This window comes from Ambystoma mexicanum, chromosome 10, assembly GCF_040938575.1.
Source record: "Ambystoma mexicanum isolate Mex_15411 chromosome 10, UKY_AmexF1_1, whole genome shotgun sequence".
NCBI lineage: Eukaryota > Metazoa > Chordata > Amphibia > Caudata > Ambystomatidae > Ambystoma > Ambystoma mexicanum.
This window is the reverse complement of record NC_090932.1, coordinates 1,596,138,551-1,596,157,984: the sequence shown is the minus strand read 5'-3', so window position 1 is coordinate 1,596,157,984 and position 19,434 is coordinate 1,596,138,551. Positions and strand designations below refer to the sequence as shown.

Sequence of the window (19,434 nt, the reverse complement as noted above, 5' to 3'; positions counted from 1 at the left end):
GCTTGGCATGGTGAGGAAGACTGTATGGAAGGTTTTCCAGAGCCATGCCATTGGTCGAAGATTCATTTGGAACTTTCTAGCCATCACCTCTCTTGCTTTGCTTGCTTGCTTTACTACATCCAGTTTTGAATCTGTTCTTAACTGAGTATTCTAGAACTCTTTAAAAGTAAAGCGTTAGTGACCTAAAAGAGGTGTTTACCCCCAGAAAAATGTAAAATAAAATGTTAAAAAAATAAAATTGGTGGAAAAAAAGACAATACACAATTAGGGTGCATTCGGCCTGGTATAATAAATCGAATCCCATAATGCTGAATAAGGGAAGCAGAGGTTACGGGGATGTCCCCCGCTCTCCTAGTTCAGTATTATGGGATGCGGGGGTATCCCCTGCATACATTAGATGCCCAACGGGGGACAAACAACTGAAATACAAAAAGCTCCAATTGCAAAATGCGAACAAGTGGGCTTCACAATTTTGTAATTCAATCTTTTTGTATTTGTTTTTTTAAACGTAGATACGTAGGAGGTCACCCCCTTTGTAGCTAACAAATGACTCATGTGCTTTTGGTAGACTTATTTTTTTTAATTATTATTATTAATATTATAATACGTTTTTTATTTTTTATTATTATTATTACTACTACATATATATATGTATGTATTGATTTAATTAAGTAGTAGTACTTACCTGCTACATCCACTGCATGGAGTGAGTTCCTGTCTAATCTGAGTTTAATTATTTGTGTCTCCTTTTACCACTACAGCACAACCCTATCTCCCAACGTCTTGTGTATTTGTATTGCTCAGCTTCACGACCTTGAACAAGTTTGTATCTTTTCCCTGTTCACTGTGATAAGAGTGACGTCTCAGAACCCTCCCAGAGGACTGGGTCTCAAACTCCATCTTAATACCACTTAAAAGCAATATATGTGTATGTGTTCGTTAGGCCAAGACCTGTGCTCAGCTTTCCTAAATCTAGGAAAACGGGCAATCCTCAAGCATCTCTAGTCTCTTCTAGTTGCAGCTGTGGCCAAGGAATAAAGCTGAACTCGTGTGAGGGGAAAGTGATAGATAAATAAAGTCTTGAATAAAGTCCATACATAGGCACTTCGAAAACATACGGTCCTCATGATGAAACTCTCACGGGCAGTCATCGGCATTAGCAATGCTCTTATGGAGCATGAGTGCTTCTGCTGAAAAAATTATAGTTTTGGAGGAACTAGGAATGCTGCTGTGCTGAAGAACATAAGTATTCCTGCAGCTGGGGAATATTGCAAATGTTCAGATTGTTAAAGGCATGACACTAGTGCTGGGATATTGACTGTGTCAAACAAATGCAGTTCACGTAGGAAATTGACTCTTTGGAGTCCCGAAAAAAATTGTTTGTGTCAAGTAGCAAACGCAGGTTTTGGTCGGTATCCGGTCATATTTTCGCCAATAAAAACCTCGAAATGACAAAGAGAATAAAACATACCAATTTTAGAGAATTATTTAAAAAAATAAATATTGAATTGCAGGTTAGTTATTGAAGGAATGTAATCTCAAAGTTGAGGGGTAGTGGGTTTTGGGGGATGGAGCAGTTAGGGGGATTTGAGAGGGTGTGGGAGGTCCCCCATAAATATTTGAATATTTGCATAATTGTTAATTAAAAACATAAAACATATATATAATTAATATGTGTGGCACATGACATACATAACGCATAGTTTTAAAGGGCAGGGAGGATAGCTCAGGGGCAACGTGCTTGCGCAGAAAAACACAGGTTTGAATCCTGATCCCTTGCTTAGATATTGGGGGTACGGTAATATAGCTTGTTATAAACGATTAATTAATTCATTCATATTTGTTACGCCTGCAAAGTCAACTAGTTAGCAGAGCAAGACAGAAATAATATGTTGCTTTATAATGAGGACAATAAAATAAAACAAATTGATAGTTTGGCGAAGAAAATTTTTCTAAACTAAATGTAATTTTCATGATTTAATGAAGTGAGCATTTTTCCAGAGATTTAAAGACCCATAGCCCTTTTGGGCTCTGTAAATTACTAGTACTTTAGGTATCCTCTTCTTCTCTCATTTCTGACTGTCTGCTATCCAGGAGTGGTCTGCCGCAAATGATCTCTGCCTTAATGCCAGGAAGACGGAGATTCTCCTCATCGGCACACCTGCACCCTCCTTTCCTGTCGCACTCTGGCTGGCCTCCCTTGGTCCTCTTCCTGCTCCCACCAGTGAGGCCAAGAACCTTGTGGTCAACTTCACCTCCACACTCCTTTCCTCCTCACATCTCTGACGTCTCTAAGAAGTCAAACTACCAACTGCACCTCCTCAGAGGTATTCTTCCTTTCCTCTCCTTCCCCCAGAGGCTCACTATCTCTAGAGCTCTGGTTCTCTCTAGGCTGGACTACTGCAACAACCTCTTTCTAAATCTACCTGCTTCCACTCTCCGCCCGCTCCAACTCATCCAGAAAAGGACTGCAAGCCTTGTCCTTGTCCTCAAGCCCAAGGTTTGCATCTCTCCAGCACTGAAATCTCTTCACTGGCTCCCAGTGGCTGCAAGGATTAAGTCCTAGACCCTCTGCATTGTCCACAAGGCCTTCTGGGGCCTGGGCCTGCAATACCTCCAACTCGCTCTTCGTAAATACCTTCCTACTAGAGCTCTCTGCTCCTCCACCTCCAACTCCCTCAGGGTCAGACGCTTCTCCAAGCAATGAGTTGGGGGTAGATCTCTTTCTTCGGCTGAGGCCTCCCTCTGGAACAGCCTCCCTGCCTCTTTGAAACTTGAGGAGAACCATCTCCGGTTCCGGAAGCACCTGAAGACCTTCCTCTTTGCTTCTGCCTTCTCTCTTCCACTCCCCTGCTGATCTCTGGTCTGATCCTGCATGGGTCACCTGGCTACCCTCTGATTTCGGGCCCAGGTCCCAGCCCGCCCAGCTGCACACCAGCACTGCCTCCTGGCAACCCTTGCACTTTGGTCTGTATCTGTAACAGACGGTCCCCCTACCTGCACTTATTGGACACCAGCTGTCTCAACTTACTCTTCCACCTGTCACCTGCTGGCCACACTTCTTGTTATTGTGATCCCATGTACTGCACTTCCCCCCCCTCTCCCACATCCATAGCACTTTTCCCCTCTTCTTTCCCTCGCACTTTCGCTATCTCAATGTTACCTGGCCTAGTAAGATTGTTTTCTCTGTCCTCCCTCTGTTCTCCCTCCCTTGCATCGTCACGCCTTGAAACACTTGTGTATAGGCGTGTTATAAATGCCATATCCTAACATATGCAATGGTCTGACCTCTTGGCATCGGCTTCATTAGGGATTGCAACATGTCTTTCCAGGGAGCACGGCATCCTTGAGGGGTTACGATTCAGCTGTGAATATTGGCGCAAGTAAAAGACGGTCAGTATAAATAGTCCACAGATAATGTGGGCAGAGCTGCAATGCCATAATAATTTGTAGAAGAGCAAAGAGACAAGCAAAGCGTCCTTATGAAGACTCTGTTCATCTCCAAGCCGGAATCCTGACGGGTTTTCAGGATCTCTCTTATTCATGAGGAAATATATGCATACATTTGCAATAATTGTATGCAAACTCATGAATATTAATGAGGGATATCAGGAAAATCCGACATGGATCCAGCCCTCGAGTTGGACAACCCTAGCCAGAAGGTAGCATCTTTTTACTTTAGGAGTCGTTGCCCGGTTCAACAAAATAAGGATGCAAACCTTCAAGGTAAGCAGGCAATTGGAGGGCAAGTGGTTAACTGATCTCTGGGAAAGCTGCATTCAGAAACAATTTTACTGGCCACCCATCACGCCTTGTGCGCCCAAGGAGAGGACAGAAACACCTGAATGCCTGCTTACCGAGAGCATGGCGCCACTATTGCACCATAGACCAGGAATCTTCCTCCAGCGCCAAAGCAAGCACAGATGCTGCAGCAGCCTCACATTGGCATGCAATTAACACTGCCATATTTACTGCTATGCGTAGAGCAAGGTAGACCATTGCCCCAGTTTCCAGGGATGTGTACAATTTTGTGCATTGCATGGAATCATGGAAACCATGACATGGAGCAGAAAGTTGTTAGTTAATGGCCTAGCCCCAGACTATTTATCCTGGGCCAGGTGTATTGAGTTTCAACTCATACAAGTCCATAATTGTTATAATTTATCTACACCTATCCCATAGCCTCGTTATCGCACCCCTCCCTGTCTCCCTCTTTACCCTCCCCTCCCAGCCCTGGGAGTCATTCTGCTAAATTGCCACGAGCGCACTTCTTTTCCTGCTCTTGTCGCTCATCTACCTTTTTTAGTTTGGGCTATTAGGTTAGCCGAAACTATTACATTCTAGTATAGATGGGGATAAATGGCATATGAGGAGGGACAGAGCTTGTCAATGTTGTTTGGGTATTTGTCAACCCATGGACTGCCCATGGTCATGCTAATCCCTATGGCCATTCACACCCAGTTCGTGCTGCTCCCCACCCAAAAAACATCTTGTGGCAACTATTTGTGCTCACTTAATCAAGCCTTACCATCAAACTTTCCACTCTAAGTGCCTTGCTAGGCACAGCTATTAGATGCCCAGGTACTCGCACCATTTTGCACCTGCTACCATCAATGGACAGTTAATACCACTACAGCAGTGCCTGGTAAGTGCCTTTCCCATAGCTATACGAAAGCCAAAACTGTTGGCATTGAACATGCTTATGCTAGGCTGGCCGCATCCACTTCTGTAATCCTGACCGAGTCTGGCAGTCCTTTCTACTGATTCTCAACTGTCTCCTGTTGGGAAGCCATACTACTGTCTTGACCAACACCAATCTTCCCCTTGGCTGCCTGCACCATGTTCTTTCCACATAAAGCAAGGAGTGGCTGTTCTGTGGTGCAAGGAGCCCAGCACCGCTTTGACTACAATGTTTTATTTCACTTAGTTGGGTCGGGCTGGTTCAATGAACTTTCCTTCCCCTTGGCTCTTCTCTATCAAAGACCAAAGTGGAGATTCCGGGAGAAACCAAGCACAAAAACACAGGTACAAGCATCAAGCACAAATCACAACTTACCACCTCCCAATCACTGGACTGCTGCCACATTCAACTTTTCCCAAGCCTTTTCCTGGCTTTTCGCTCAGGTGTGGATTCAGGCTTGAATTAAGATACTATTCCCAAATAGGTAGTAACTTTTTTTGTAGGGGACTATCCAATAACAAATATGGCAACACCTGTACCCTATTAATTCTCTCATAGGCACAATGGGTCTCATTACGAGGTTGCCGCCAACCCTGCAACACTGAATCCAGCGCCTGACTTCCTGGTGCCACTTGGACATTAAAAGTCCCGGCTGCGCGGGAAGTCAGGCGCCGTATTTTATAACTCCCCATTCCCATGTGAGTGGGGATATGGAAGCACCGGCACTGTTGCAAATGGTGCTGGTGCTTCAGTGAAAAGTCTGCCTACCGGGGCTGCTGCACTCGGCAGGTCAGACCTGCTGGGCACGACAGCCCCGGCAGGCAAACAAGGGTGCTGGTAAGCTTACCGACATCCAAGTTTCCAGACCGCTACACTCGTAATGAAGCCCAATGTCTGGTTGTTGGAATCTGCAATGGATTTTTACGGGAGATCCTTATAGGAAAAGACCTGGGGTTAATTTGCGTTTGAGTCAAGTAGGCTGTACTCCACTAGAATCAAAGACAAGCTACCACCAACAAATGGATTACACACAGCCAGCTGCATGAGGAAACCTGCACAGGATAACATGCTGCCTTGGAGCACCCTATTCAGAGAAATGTAGGGTCTTTGCCAAGGGCACAATAGGTATTTTTGTATGGCCGATTAGCCCTCAATTATAGCTCATCAGGGAAAAGCCAGGTAAACTGGGTCAGAGAAAATAAAATTTAAAACCCATGACCTCACACAAGAAAGGTATGATACAACCTTCGGACCTGCAATGTTCCAGTATACTATTACTGAAGTTGAAGTCAATCTCAGAAGGGTATGAAAAAAAAAATGCTTACAGATAACACATATACCTACCTCTCGGGCTTCATATGTATCAGGGACAGTAATTCTATACGGTGCATCTGGAATGTCATAGTAGGGTTGGTCCTTGTGAATGTCCTACAATGAAGAAGAACCAGTACATTAAGTAAGTGTAGAGATTCATGCATATCACATACACACACAGGACATGCATAGTAAAAGCTCCTATCATAGAACAGGGATACTCATTATGCAGCCTGTAGACTACTTGCGGCCCTACAGACATTTGTTGTGGTTCCCACTGGCCTATCCTTTCCTCTGCTTCTACTGCAAACCCACACAATGCAGCAATGAGGCTAGTCATAGACCTGCTTGATTAGATTAGAGCTTCTCTAATGAACCTTTTAATTTCAATTATCTTAGCATCAACTTCGACTTCAGGGAGGCAGGTGGTCAGTCTGCCACAGTTTATTGCTAATAAGTGAGAGCAACAAACACAAATAAGCAAACCTAAATGTATACCCCATGAGAGAGGTTAGTAATTATTCAAAAGAATAAGCAATGACAAAGAATATTGTTTGACTTTAAATTGAATATTTGTCTTAGTGGCAACTAGGTAAGACCTTTTATTTTTAAGGCACATCATTACATATGCAGGGGGGTGTCTTCATATGACATGCTCAGCTTCAGATGCCAGAGGAGAACACATTACTTACTTTGCAGCAATGTTCATTCAGATGGATGTTCCTTCCACAGACTCCTCATCTATGATATTCTATCTTCAGCTTAACTGATCTTCTGAAATGTTTCTGGCACCAGGGAGTGCAGTACGGCTGCACCCGATGCCTCTACGTGCCCCCAGAGCCCGACATGAAGTCAGGCACTATACATCAAGGTGCCACGCCCCATGACCTCTGTTTTGGCTTTTCCACCAGCATTCTGTTGCAGAGGGGCCGAAGAAATCATTAATGTGTAGTAGCCATCTGCCAAGCGGTAGTTTGGGGGAGTGATAGGAAATCCATTGGAGGAAAATCAATCAGAAAGAACATTACAAAGAGGTAAGTAATTTTTTCTTCTAATGGATTCCTTGTTCCCATGTATTCAACTATGATAGACTCACATAGCAGTACATGGATATGGAGGAGGGAGGAGAGCAAGAGGACACCACCTAAAGCAGAAAAATCTGAAGAACCACTCTGCTGAACAGTGCGCAAGCCTGGAAAGGGAATCCGAGCAGTACAAAACATGTGCAGAGAAAACCACATAGCTGCAACGCAAATGTCCAAAACAGGGACACTGCCATCTTGAAGGCAGAGGTGGCAGCCATACCTATGGTAGTACAAGTCCTGAGACCTTCAGGAACATTCTTGCCACATCAGCGCATTCCGAGATGCTGAGAATGATCCACCTTGACAGGGTCTGTTTGGCGACAGCCATGCCAGAAAGGGTACCAGAATTACCAACAAAAAGCTGGTCATATTTCCCGACGTCCCTCATCTGAGAGATGTTGTAGCAGAGAGCCTGCACCAGGTACGGCCAATGGAATTACTCCTCTGCCTTGGAAGGATGAGGTGGAGGAAAAAATACTGGAAGATCTCTCAACGTCACCTTCTCTTTGGAATAAACCAAATGAGGAGGTTTAACATATAACACCCGGAGCTCACTCACGCGTCTAGAAGAAGTGATGGAAACCCGGAAAATCACCTAAAGAGTGAGAAATCGAAGAGAACATGAATTAGAAGAGCTCAAACACTGATATGGAATGTCAACACTAAATTCAAATCCCATGCCGGAACCACAAACTGGCATGGTTGAAACCGATTACACAATCCATGCAAAAACTGCACACATGTGGCAACTGTGAATAAAGAGCCTTGCTCAGAGGTCCTTTTGACAACCAATTTAGCAGCTAGGTACCCCTTAACAGTGCCAATATGCAGGCCCGTCCGGTCCAAGTAAAGCAAAAAATCCAAACCAGAAATCATGTGACAGTTGAAAGGGTAGTGATCCCTCTCCAAGCGCCGAACCAAGAATTTAGGCAATCTACAGGCATACAATGAGTTAGTGGCAGGCCTCTGAGCTAATAGCAGCACATTAAGGACGTTGTCCGACAAGTCCCACTCTTATATATTAAATACTGTATGTCAGTCTCTCAGCAGCCAAGTATGAAATTTCAGGCTGATGAGGATCGGGTGGAGGGCCTGCCTCTCTGACTGGGAGAGCAAATCCACTCTCACCGGGAAGCACTAGGGATGGCAGATGGACATGTCCAGCAACTCCGGGTATTACATTCTTCAAGCCCAGTTCAGAGTGCTCAAAATCAACATGTACCCGGACAGGGGTAGTCTACTGATAACCAGTTTAATGAATGGGATATACGGGAATGCATAGCAGAGATTAAACATTCAGTCGATCATCAGAGTGTGCCACTGAGGAAATTCGCTGGAGAAGAACAACTCACACTTCCTGTTCACACAGGAAGTAAAGGGGTCCACCTGAACACTCCTAAGGGAGAAGGCATCCAGAACTTCCTGGCAGAGCTCCCACTCATGAGAGGCTGAACTCTTTCTGCTCAAGGCATCCGCTATGGCATTCTGTGCTGGCAAGATGGGCTGCTGTCACACACGTCATGCTTCAGAGTCAAGGACCACAGTCGCATTGCTCCTCTAGACAGAGGTAAGGACCACCACACCACCTTGGTTGTTGGTATAGTACATGGCTACTGTGTTACCCATCACATCAGTACACACTTGCCCTTCACAGAGGGGTGGAAGGCAACCAGGGCCAGCAAGCCAATGTGCTCCCAAAACTCTGAGGGCGACCACAATACACTCACCATCGGATCAGACGGGTGGGGATCCCAGCCTTTAAAGGATGCATCAGTGATCACTGTTATTTGAAGCCAGGGTTGCTGAAGCAATGAACCCTTAAACAGATTGTCTCGCAGCGACCACCACACTAGGCCTTGAGAAACTGCTTGAGACCTGCAAAAAGTCTGAAATTCTCAGCTGACACAGACCACTGGCAACAGAGGGGCCCCTGAAGAGACCTCATGTGCAGTCAGGCCTCTGGAATGACTAGAATGTAGGCAGCCATGAGACCAAACAAGCGCAAGAAGGCTCAAGCAGGAACTTGTTCCTGCGATTGGAGGAATTCCAACCTCCTGTAGATGTTGATAACTCGAACCTCGGGTGGAAAAGCTCTGCCCAGGTGAGTGTCCAACATTGCCCCCATAAACCAGAGGGACATGGACAGCGAAACCTGAAACTTCAAGTTCTAGGAGATGCATTACTCGTATGTAACAAATGTGCTGACGTCTGGTCTAGTAAACGAGTTTGAACAAACCAGTCATCCAGGTAGAGAAAGACATGAATGCCCTCCTTCCTGAGGCAAGCCATCACCACTGACAGCAGCTGGGGCGAAATCCCTTGGTGACGAATATAGACCGAACATTAAAAAGTGAACCGGCTTTGGAATGGCCCCCAACACATTTCAGGTACTTCTTGTACTTGATATGAACATGCACATGGAAGTAAACATCCTGAAGATCCAGTGACACCAACCAGTCCTGTCAATGGTAGGCTTCGAGGAGCTAGGCCAGAGTTACCTTCTTGAATTTGTTCTCAAACAGGTACAATTGAGAAGCATCATATCCAAAAAGGGATGCATGCCCTAGTCCTTCCAAATAAGAACGTTTTCTGAATAAGAGTCACTGCTTTGTTCTGTACACGGTACCAGTTCGATGGCACGCTTCATCAGAAGTTGACGAGCCTCCTCCAAAAGGAGAGATCCCACAGGCAAAAGAGCACTGGAAAAAGGATGGCCTGGAGTGAGTCCAGTGGAAAATGGGACAATATCCCTGGGTACCCACTAGTAAGGCCCAAGCAAATGAAGTGGTGAGGCATCCTTCCAAGTTGAACTGGGAAATTCACCATCCCACTGGGGACTGATGAAACAAGTGCCCTTCACAGGAGCTTTGCACTAGGGGTGGCAGAGGGCACAGCAGAGGTGGAGATCTCACTGTTGGGTGCTCCCCTGCCTCTACCCCTGGGAAAACAGTATGGTTGCGGTTGCTCTTTGCCCGAGGTCTCTTGATCTATTCCACGGTGGGCATAGGAGTTGGAGAGCAAAACCCTCTACCCCTGCTAGCGGAAGCCGAGAGTTGTTGTACTGCCAGACCCAAGGACTTCACAGTGGCCTTAGACGACTGGAACCTCTGTAAGAAGCAGTTGCCTTAGATCCAAAAAGGTTCTGCCCATCACAGGCATATCTAGGAGCTTTGCCTGTGAAATCCTAGGTCCTCATCCAGGAGTGCCTCCCCATTACCTTGCATGTAGCCATCTCGCACCCCACATAGTCAGCAGTGAACAGGTCTGGCTGCAATATCTGACGAGACACCTCTATGCCATCTTCAACCAGGTCCACAAAGCCCTCTATTTATTTATTTATTTATTTATTTTATTTATATAGTGCTAAAAGCCCGCGGGCATCAGAGCGCTTACGAGAAGACAAGACAACAGAGATTTAAGACGGGACAAGATGTGTGAAGGTCAGTGTTACATTATAATTCAGTAAGGAATGCTTCCAGGATTCATTTAAAAAGTAGTGTTTACAGTTTTTTCCTGAAGAGGAGGTAGTTGGGTTCGAGTTTCAGTGAAGTGGCAAGTTCATTCCATTTTTCAATACTCAGGGTCGGGAAGGCCTTGCCAAGGCCGTGCTGCTTTTGCGTTTTGGTGGTTTGCAGTTTACCTGTGTTAGAAGATCTAAGCTGTCTGGGTGGCTCGTACCACTTGAATTGTTTTTTGAGGTAGAACGGAGCTTTGCCATATAAACAACGATGAACCATGGTGAGAGACTTGAAGGAGAGTCTCTCCTTCATAGCCAACCAATAGAGAGCCTTCCTTTCTCCGGTGATGTGTTCTATCCAAGTTCTTCCAGTGATCGTTCTGACGGCATTGTTTTGGATTGTTTGGCATCTTTTCAAACATTTACTGTTGGCTCCTAAAAGAAGGGAGTTACCATAATCTAGTCTAGACAGTATAGTGGCTCTAGCGATGATCCTGCTGTTTTTTTTTATCTAGTAATGGTCTGATTTTTTTTAGGAGAATTTGGTGGTACTGACAGTTTTTCTTAAGGTAGGCTGTGTGAGCTTCAGCACCTAGTGAAGCTTGAAGATACACTCCTAGGGTCTTCACTTTTACTGATATAGGAATTTGGATGTTCTTGATAGAGAACGAGGAGTAAGATGGACTCAATTTCTTTCTGGCCTGTGTAGTGCCGAATATCATAAGCTCGGTTTTGGAGCCGTTTAAGCACATCCAGTTTTCTTTCATCCAACACTCAATGGTGTTATATAGGGATGAGAGTCTGTCGTTGTCCAATGTGTAGTCCCCACTGAGTTCAAACACCAGTTGGGTATCATCGGCAAAATTGGTAAAGAAAATACCCATCTGAGATAACATGGTGCAAAGGCAGCGGATTTAGAGATTAAAGAGCAAAGGGGAAAAACTGGCCCCTTGAGGGACACCGCAGTCAACCAGTTTAGTGTTTGATGCTTTGTCTCCCCAGACAATCCTGGATTGCCTGTTTTGCAAGAATGAAGCAATCAATTTAATTGCCCCTGATGAACAATTGCCTGAGTTTTCAAGGGCCTCTCGGAGCTTTGTGTGATCTAGCAGATCAAATGCTGCCGAGAGGTCCAATAATATTAATAGTCCTGATTTGCCTTTGTCCAAGATAGACAGCATTTCAGTCTGGAGGTCTAATAGCGCGGACTCGGTACTATGGCTGGATCTAAATCCGGACTGCTGTTGGTGTAGTAAGTTGTTTTCATCTACATAGCTTTGGAGTTGTTCAGTAGCAATTTTATCCATAATCTTTGATAGAAAGTTGCAGTTTGTGATAGGTCTGAGATTGGCTGGGTCCTGTAGTTTTAGGTCAGGATTTTTTGGTAAAGGAGTGACCGTGACTGTTTTAATGATTTTAGGTACAGTTCGATCCCTGAATGATGCATTTACCATTCTTGTGAAGAAAGGGGCAAAGATGTCAGGGTTTTCTAGAATAGATTTAGGTGGTAAGACATTTTCCAAACATGAAGTGCACCTCATAGAAGAGAGTGTTTCTTCATTACATCAAATGTGATGGACCTGAATTGAAATTTTGGGATTTGTTTCGTTTTTGTTTTCTTTAAGGTGGGTTTTAAATGAAGTGTTTGTGGTCAGGCAGTTAATGATGGTTTCTCTGGCTTTAGCAATTTTGTTTTGGAATGCAGTCTGAACATTCTCGCAATCTATTTCAGTTGGTTGGAAGGGTGGGGTGAGTGTTATGGGTTTGTCTATGGATTTGAGGATCTGGAAAAGCTTTCCGGTGGAGTTTGCCGCAGTGCTAATGATGTCGTTATAGTAGTTTTTCTTCAAATCTATGAGCTTAGATTTGTATGTGTGGTCTCCCGTCTTCCAATTTGTTTTATTAATTTCGGTGGGATCTTTTAGCCATTTCCTTTCAAGGTTCCTTTTATCCTTTTTAAGCTTAATCGCTTCAGCGGTGAACCATTTTTGGTGATTGGAATTGGGCCTGACTTTCTTTTCCTTTAGAGGGGCATGGAGGTCTAATAGTTTTAACATGCCTTGGTTGTAAGTTGATATTATTTGTTCTCTAACCTCTCTATCAAGTAGGTGTTCAGCCACCCCAGATAGTGCAAAATAAAGGCGGAAGGAAAATGTAACCAGGGCACAGGAGGTATTTATCGCTCAATGGACAAGACCCACAGAAGCAAAAACCTTCTTCCTCAATGTATCCAATCTCTTGCTAACTATCCACAAGCAGAGAAAGAAATGCATATGTGTTCGGGTTGGCAGTCATAGCCTGTACCACCAATCTCTCAGGGGAGGCATGGGTAGAAAGAAAGGCCAGGTCAAAAAGAGCTGGGGAGTGTTCCTTTATCAAGTCTGTCAACTGCTGGCTTTTCCCAGGTCTCTAGTGACTCAACTGCCACCCGGAGCAGTAGGCTCTCCTTCAAAGGCCCTTCATCCAGGATGTCCGTAACACCAAATTGAGGTTTCAGCCTGGAAAGGGTTGACAATTCGTGTGTCTCCACCACTTGGCTATCAGCCATTAGAATGAGGCCAGAGGCCTCCCAAGAGATAGTGACGGTAAATGTCCAACCCAGGGATGTATCCAGACCTCTGGCCTCCTGCAATTCGGAAGGCAGCTCCAACAGTTCTTCCCCCTCCCAACAGAGTTCTTTTGGAAAGACCCTCACCTCTTGAAGATTTAGGGGTTCCAACCTGAAAGGAATAGGGTCACCCACCTCTTCGAAGATTTCAGTCATCTTCAACATAAATATCCCAGTGGTGAGCAGGGGCATACATACTCGAAGAGAGCTCCAGTGCCAATGACTCAGAGTTAGAGGAGGTGAGCGCCATTTGCTCGATGCCAGAGGACAGTGTGTGTCGGCACAAGGATGGACCCCTCTCATAGGAACCAGAGGCGGCCCTAATGGGATTCCTGCGGGAAAGCGAATTGAGCACCTGGGGAGTGCAGCCTCTGTGACTTAGGAGGGACAGGACAGGGATCAACATCCTTATGTCTCTTTAAAATGGACTCAAACTGGTCAGAGAAACTAATGAACTCAGCCATTTTATTCATACAAGCCTCAAACTTGTCCCTTGCCGATTCAGAGGAGTCTGATGGACCAGGAGGGGGAAAAGGCAGTGCAGAGGGGGCTGGGCCCTGGTACATGGCTCTACAAAGTGGGGAAGAGGCCGCAGAATAGTCCTTGGGCAATTTAGCTGCGTAGGCCACAGAGGCAGGTGCACAGAGGGTACAGAACCACAAGGTTCTGCCAAAGTTTTAGACGGGCCCGTGGTCATAGAAGCTTTGCCCTGCCGGGGGAAGTGTAGGGATTGTGTGCTTTAGAGCAGGTGGTGCCTGTGTCCCCCTGTCACCGGGATGTGACTTCCCCATAGCACTGCCAGCGGCATGCTTGTCAGGGCCAGAGATGGACAAGTTGGAGCGCGAGGGCTCCACAGTAAGGTCACCGGCCTCCGAGTAGGAGCTAAGGCTGCCGAGAGATTCCTTGTCTGAGGGGACGTGACTCTCGGCCTGCATAGTGTAGGCCGTCCACCGTTTTGTACCCCTGTCTTTCAGGGTCTTAAGTCAAAAGAGCTTAAAGGCTTTACAGTTACGCTCGTCGTGATCATGAGGGAGACACCCATTGCATCAGGGATGGGTGGCCTTCCAAGGGAATTTGCTGTTCGAAGACCGACAGAATTTAAAAGGCATCTTCTCCATAGCAGAGGGAAATGACAGGTAGTCCAATAGAAAGAGGAGAGAACCGACCCAGCCGCTTTCTTGACACAAACACGTTCTCACAGACCGATTACCATGAAAGACAACGGATTAACACCAAAGCCATATACATGACATGTCCCAATACAAGGGTCAGGCCGAGTTAGGCAATTGCCGATAATTACACACACCTGACTTCCACTCCCTTTCCCCATAGGGATAAAAGGCAGCGCACAAAAGCACACTCGGAGCAAGGCCAAACGCATGAGGAAGCAGCTATTCTAGCACAGCAGTTCAAACAGAGGAAAAAGGCGGCGGGACCTGAAAGGACGATGAGGAGGGAATTGCCCTTGCCCTTTTCAACCCAGACCCAAGGAGCCTCCGAGAAGGGAAACATAAGACCGGCAATTGCAGCTGGCAAATGCTGCGAAAGATGTCAGCGGTGCATGGGACCCTCCTGCAATGATAGCCAGTGCGGGGAGAAGCGGTTGCCATTGTGGTACCGCCCTTGGCTCCAGAGGCAAGAGACGCCAACAGAGTTCGGCACAGCCGGTGTGTTGGAAAATAACTGATAATAGATCGGACTGTGTTGGGCTCAAGGTTGCGAAGAGCAAAATTGTATGAAGAAAGAAGACTAAAGCACAAAAGTCTGTTGTAAGCAAAATAGGTATCAGAGTTGAGTGCTCTGGCACCAAGTGGACGCTCATTCGTAGGACTCTGACTGGTGCCCCGATCCTGAACAAGGGGAATGTGTTGAACTGCGAAATCGAAGTAGTCCTGCAGCAGGTTATGTTAAATCCTGTGCATAGTCGAAAGTCTTCGGTTGTTGTAGTTTGCACAAGTGCCTTAGGGGAGGCTGGCGTAAGGTTTGAAAGTGGTCATACAAGGGTTAAGTCATTCAGCCAAACCCTTTGTAAAGTCGATTGTTTTTGGCACATCGTGGAGGCAAAGCTGAACCCGACTGAGGAATGCCTGCGAATTAGGGAGAGCAGTAATACACCTGTGAACATTGTGACGACAATTATGAACCAGACTGAATGATGTCCACAGTGAGTGGTTGGTCTGAGCCCGACTGATGGAGGCTAACGTTGAGAGAAGGATCAGAGCACGGCTGAGGGGGATCCAATGGTGAAGAGTAATTACCTGACGTGAATATTAGCAGAAGGAACTTTTGTCTTGTGGTGGCATATCAGGCCCTCTGAAGCAAGAGGCTTTGCATGAAAGAGACTTGGACTCAGAAGGTCCTGATATTGAGAAAAAAGGAACTGTAACCTAATGCCGGAGAAGCCCAGGAAGGTGCTGTGCTCAAGAGTCCCACCTTGTCCCATGCTAAAAATGTGGGGAAGTGAGACCCCAGCTATAACATCCTGACTTATTATTTTGTGAACACTTCTTTCTTTTCTTTTGAACATTATCCCACACTACTTTGTAACATAGCAGTAAGGATTGGCAATAGTTTTTTTTTTTGTATAAGCCCTTTTTCTTTGATTAGACTCCACTTGGACGGTATTATTATTATTTGATGGTCGTAGCTTGCTCCCATCTTAGATTTAGGTCTAGATTAGGGGTTTATCTCAACCATTTTTACAGTTTAATAAATATCTTTGAATTGTGATCACTTGTGTCTGTCTTACTTTGATACCATAGCTTCCTTACAGCAGTCAGGATGGATTGTCAGCGGACAGGACCAGACGAACAGCTGTCGAGTAGTCGTCGAAGGCAAGCGAACCACATAGGAAAAGGAAAACAGCAATATAAAACTCTAACAAGCTCTGCATTATGTGCAACTGACTAATTGGGTGGAAAAAGGAGCAGAATTGCCCAGGAATCCTAAAGAGTGTTAATGTGGTTCCTTGTTTTCCCATAACTTGTCTTAAGTCTGAGGTTGGAGAAGACTATTGAAGTTGTTATTCTAAGTTGGAAGTTACCACTGAAGCACTTTTCTATTCTTGTTGAAGACGGGCAGGCAAGTATACCCGTAGGGCAAGAAGTGATTGCCCAGAAGAACCTGGTGAGAGAATAAGCCACGTAGGAAGAAGGTGCACATGCTGAATAGTGGTACTAGTAGAACACAACACTTGCTGAGATGCTACATTTGGGGCACAATTGTGGAAGCTGGTCGAAGAAAAGAGACAATTCATTCTGCAGTTCAAATAGTGGCAAACAATCCTGACCACATCATTTGTTTTACTACAAATGTGAGACAGTTATTATTCCAGGAGGAGTGAGAGCCAATGACTTTCTATTGTAGCAATGGAACTTTGTGAATTTAAGTGCAAGAACTTAAGAACTGTATTGTAAGTTTGTGTTAAACCAGATTTTCTTGTTTTCTTTTGAGCTGTGGAGAAAACCCATATTTAGATCTGGGGAAGGGAAGTTCACCCAAGTTATGACAAGAGCCATTGATCATATTGTGAATCAAGTCATATGTTATACATTGTTGTTGAAATGAATGGCCAAATATTTTCTTTTTGCTTTGCTTGTTTTAAGTGTGAGGGTTCCCTTTGTTAGAGTATTTCCTTAGTTTATTTTAGGCAGGGAAATCCTCAGAGTAGGCACAGTAAGGCGTTCATCCAAAATTTTTATTTAATCAAATGGCTAAAACTCTTTACAAAGTTGTTCGCCTCACATTTCTGATCCCTCACACAGTCTAGGGTGGACTTCTGTCTTCCTGTGGCCACTGGGGTGGGTCAGATCAATTGCACACCAAAACTGGCTTCTGAGAAGGAAAATTAACTTACTGATAATGTCCTTTCTATAGATTTATATACCACAGATGCCTCATCTTGATAAATACTCCCATCAGTGCCTGCTGCTCGGAAAACTTTGACAGAGAGCCTTGTGCGGCTCGACAGCATCACCTCAACTCGATTGTGCCTCAACTCCGGACAGGACGTCAGCACCCTAAACCTACAGCACTACGCCTCCATGCCAACCTTTTTCCCTGTACTCAGAAATCAAGGTAATCAGTTCCCATAACATGGAACCAACATTTTCTTTTTGTTGCAAAAATGTATCTTTTTTTTGGGGAGAAACAACTAAATAATTTCGACAACCCCAAAGAGGATAGGCAACTACATGTTCAAATGTGCAACTGCATGTTCTACTCTTAAACCACTCATGCACAAGCAGCCCACATAAGCTTTCAGAGCGGGGAAGGATGGGAGGGCAGTGAGAAATCTGTGGGAGAAGAATCCATAGAAAGGATATTACTGTTGAGTAGTTTTTACTTCAATGGATTGCACTCCCCACAGATTCCTCATCTTGATGGACTCTCAAAGCATTAATTGGCACAAGGAGCCGAGACGACAGCTCAGTGGTAAGTCGCTTGCCTGTGAAGCAAGACAATGCCGAGCAACACAGGTTAGAAACCTGGTCCCACGCTTAGAGGCTGATCTTCGGCATGGAGCGTGATAAAACAACCCAATTTAAAGGAGGGGGCTGTTGGCTCTAACTAAAAAGCGCTGTAAAACTGCTCTGCCAAAGTGGGCATCCCTGCCCCAGGCAAAATCTGGACTATAATGTTTGGAGAAAGTAGGAAAAGAAGCCAATGTGGCGGACTGGCAAATATCTTTAACAGGCACATCCCTTGGAAAATCTGACGAGCCAGCCATTCCCCTAGTTTCGTGTGCCCAGAGAAACAGAACTCCTTTACCTGCATTTTCATAACATTTCATTATGCAGGAAACAATCTAGCGAGAGATTGTTTGCTTCATCACTGCTCAGCCAAGTCTCAACAGCGGGAAAGCATGAACAGCTAATTATCCCTCCGAAAATGAGCTCTTCTGGACAAATAAAAATTTAGGGTCCAATTTATGGCGCCTCTTCTCTTCCTTTAAAGGAGGGGGGACAGAAAAAAGACAGGTTTCTACACGCTGAGAGATATGAAACTCCAACACAACTTTTGGAAACTTGGGTCTAATTTTCAAGGAAACTTTCTCCTTTAAAAATGTCAAGAATAGTGGTTTCCAAGAAAACATTCGTAACTCATGCACGTGCCTTGCTGATGTGTTGGCCTTAAAAAGACAGTTTTTGGGGTAAGATGCCTGATGGGCACCGAACGCAAGGGCTCAAAGGGAGGCACCATCATGAAAGAAAGGATCACATTTAGGTCACACATTGAAATAAAAGGGGTTGGTGGAAACATTCACAAGACCCATCAAAAACTATGCCACATTAGGAACAGAAAGGAAAGAGCCTTGATCAGGTGGCCTTTTGAACAATGACAATTAGGCTAGATACCCCTTTATTCTGCCCACCTGCAAACCTTGCCTGGCCAGGCACAACAAGGATTCCATAACTACTGAAGTGGGGCATGACAATGGGTCTATACCCCAATCTTTACACCATGCCACAAATCTTCCCCACATACATGTGTAAATAGACTAACCAGAAGGCCTGTGTGCAGCAAGGAGCACCTTCAAAACCTCTTCTGTTAGAATAGATCCCAGCCTTATCCGTTCCCAAGCCGTGCAAGCAGGTTGAGAGACTGCGGGTTCGGGTGGAGTAGCTGTCCTTCCAAATGGGACAAGCAGAAGCTGGCAAGGTGGACAAATAGCCAACTTCAGAAGGTCCAGGTACTGCGTCCTCCTCGCCCAATATGCAGCAATTGGGATCAGGTAAGCCCGGAACCTTCCCAACCTCCAGAAGAACCAACAGGATGACTGAAATTGGAGGAAACACATAGTGAAGGTCGAAGCTCCAGTCCACCAGGAAGGTGTCCCCCAACGCACACATCAATGGGATATTCCCTCGAGCAGAACCGTTTACACTTGGAGTTGTCCTTCATTTCCAACAGTTACACTGATGGCTTCCCCAGAGGGAGAGATCCCCAAAATGACCTCTGGGCAGATCTTCCACTTGTGAGAAACCAAATGGAGCCTGCTCAGGGCAATTGCCAACCTGTTCTATGACCCTGCTAGATGAGCCATGGAGATTAAGATTTCTTTCTCCAGCAACCAGAACCAAAGACACATGGCTTCTGTTAGGCAGAAACCTGTGCAGTTCCCTCTGGGACCACTGCAAAAGATTTTAGACTACAGGTGTTTGGCAGTAAACCCACTTGGTAGCAGTCTGTACCACACAGATTCACTTGGTAGCTGTGGCTGAGCAGTCAGACTTCCCTCAAGAAGAGTTAGGCAGTATACAGAGTATTCACAATAGGTCAGAAGAAC

General features: G+C 45.4%; 1 protein-coding gene across 2 annotated transcripts in view; it reads right to left on the bottom strand.

Moving 5' to 3' along the window:
• The window catches only part of PI4KA (phosphatidylinositol 4-kinase alpha), a 2,470,135-nt gene that overhangs the window by 1,340,036 nt on the left and 1,110,665 nt on the right, over positions 1–19,434 (bottom strand). For both annotated transcript variants that reach the window (XM_069619956.1, XM_069619957.1), the window contains exon 27: positions 6,026–6,109. In XM_069619956.1, coding sequence (XP_069476057.1) covers positions 6,026–6,109 — 84 coding nt within the window. The remainder of the gene's footprint in view (positions 1–6,025; positions 6,110–19,434) is intronic.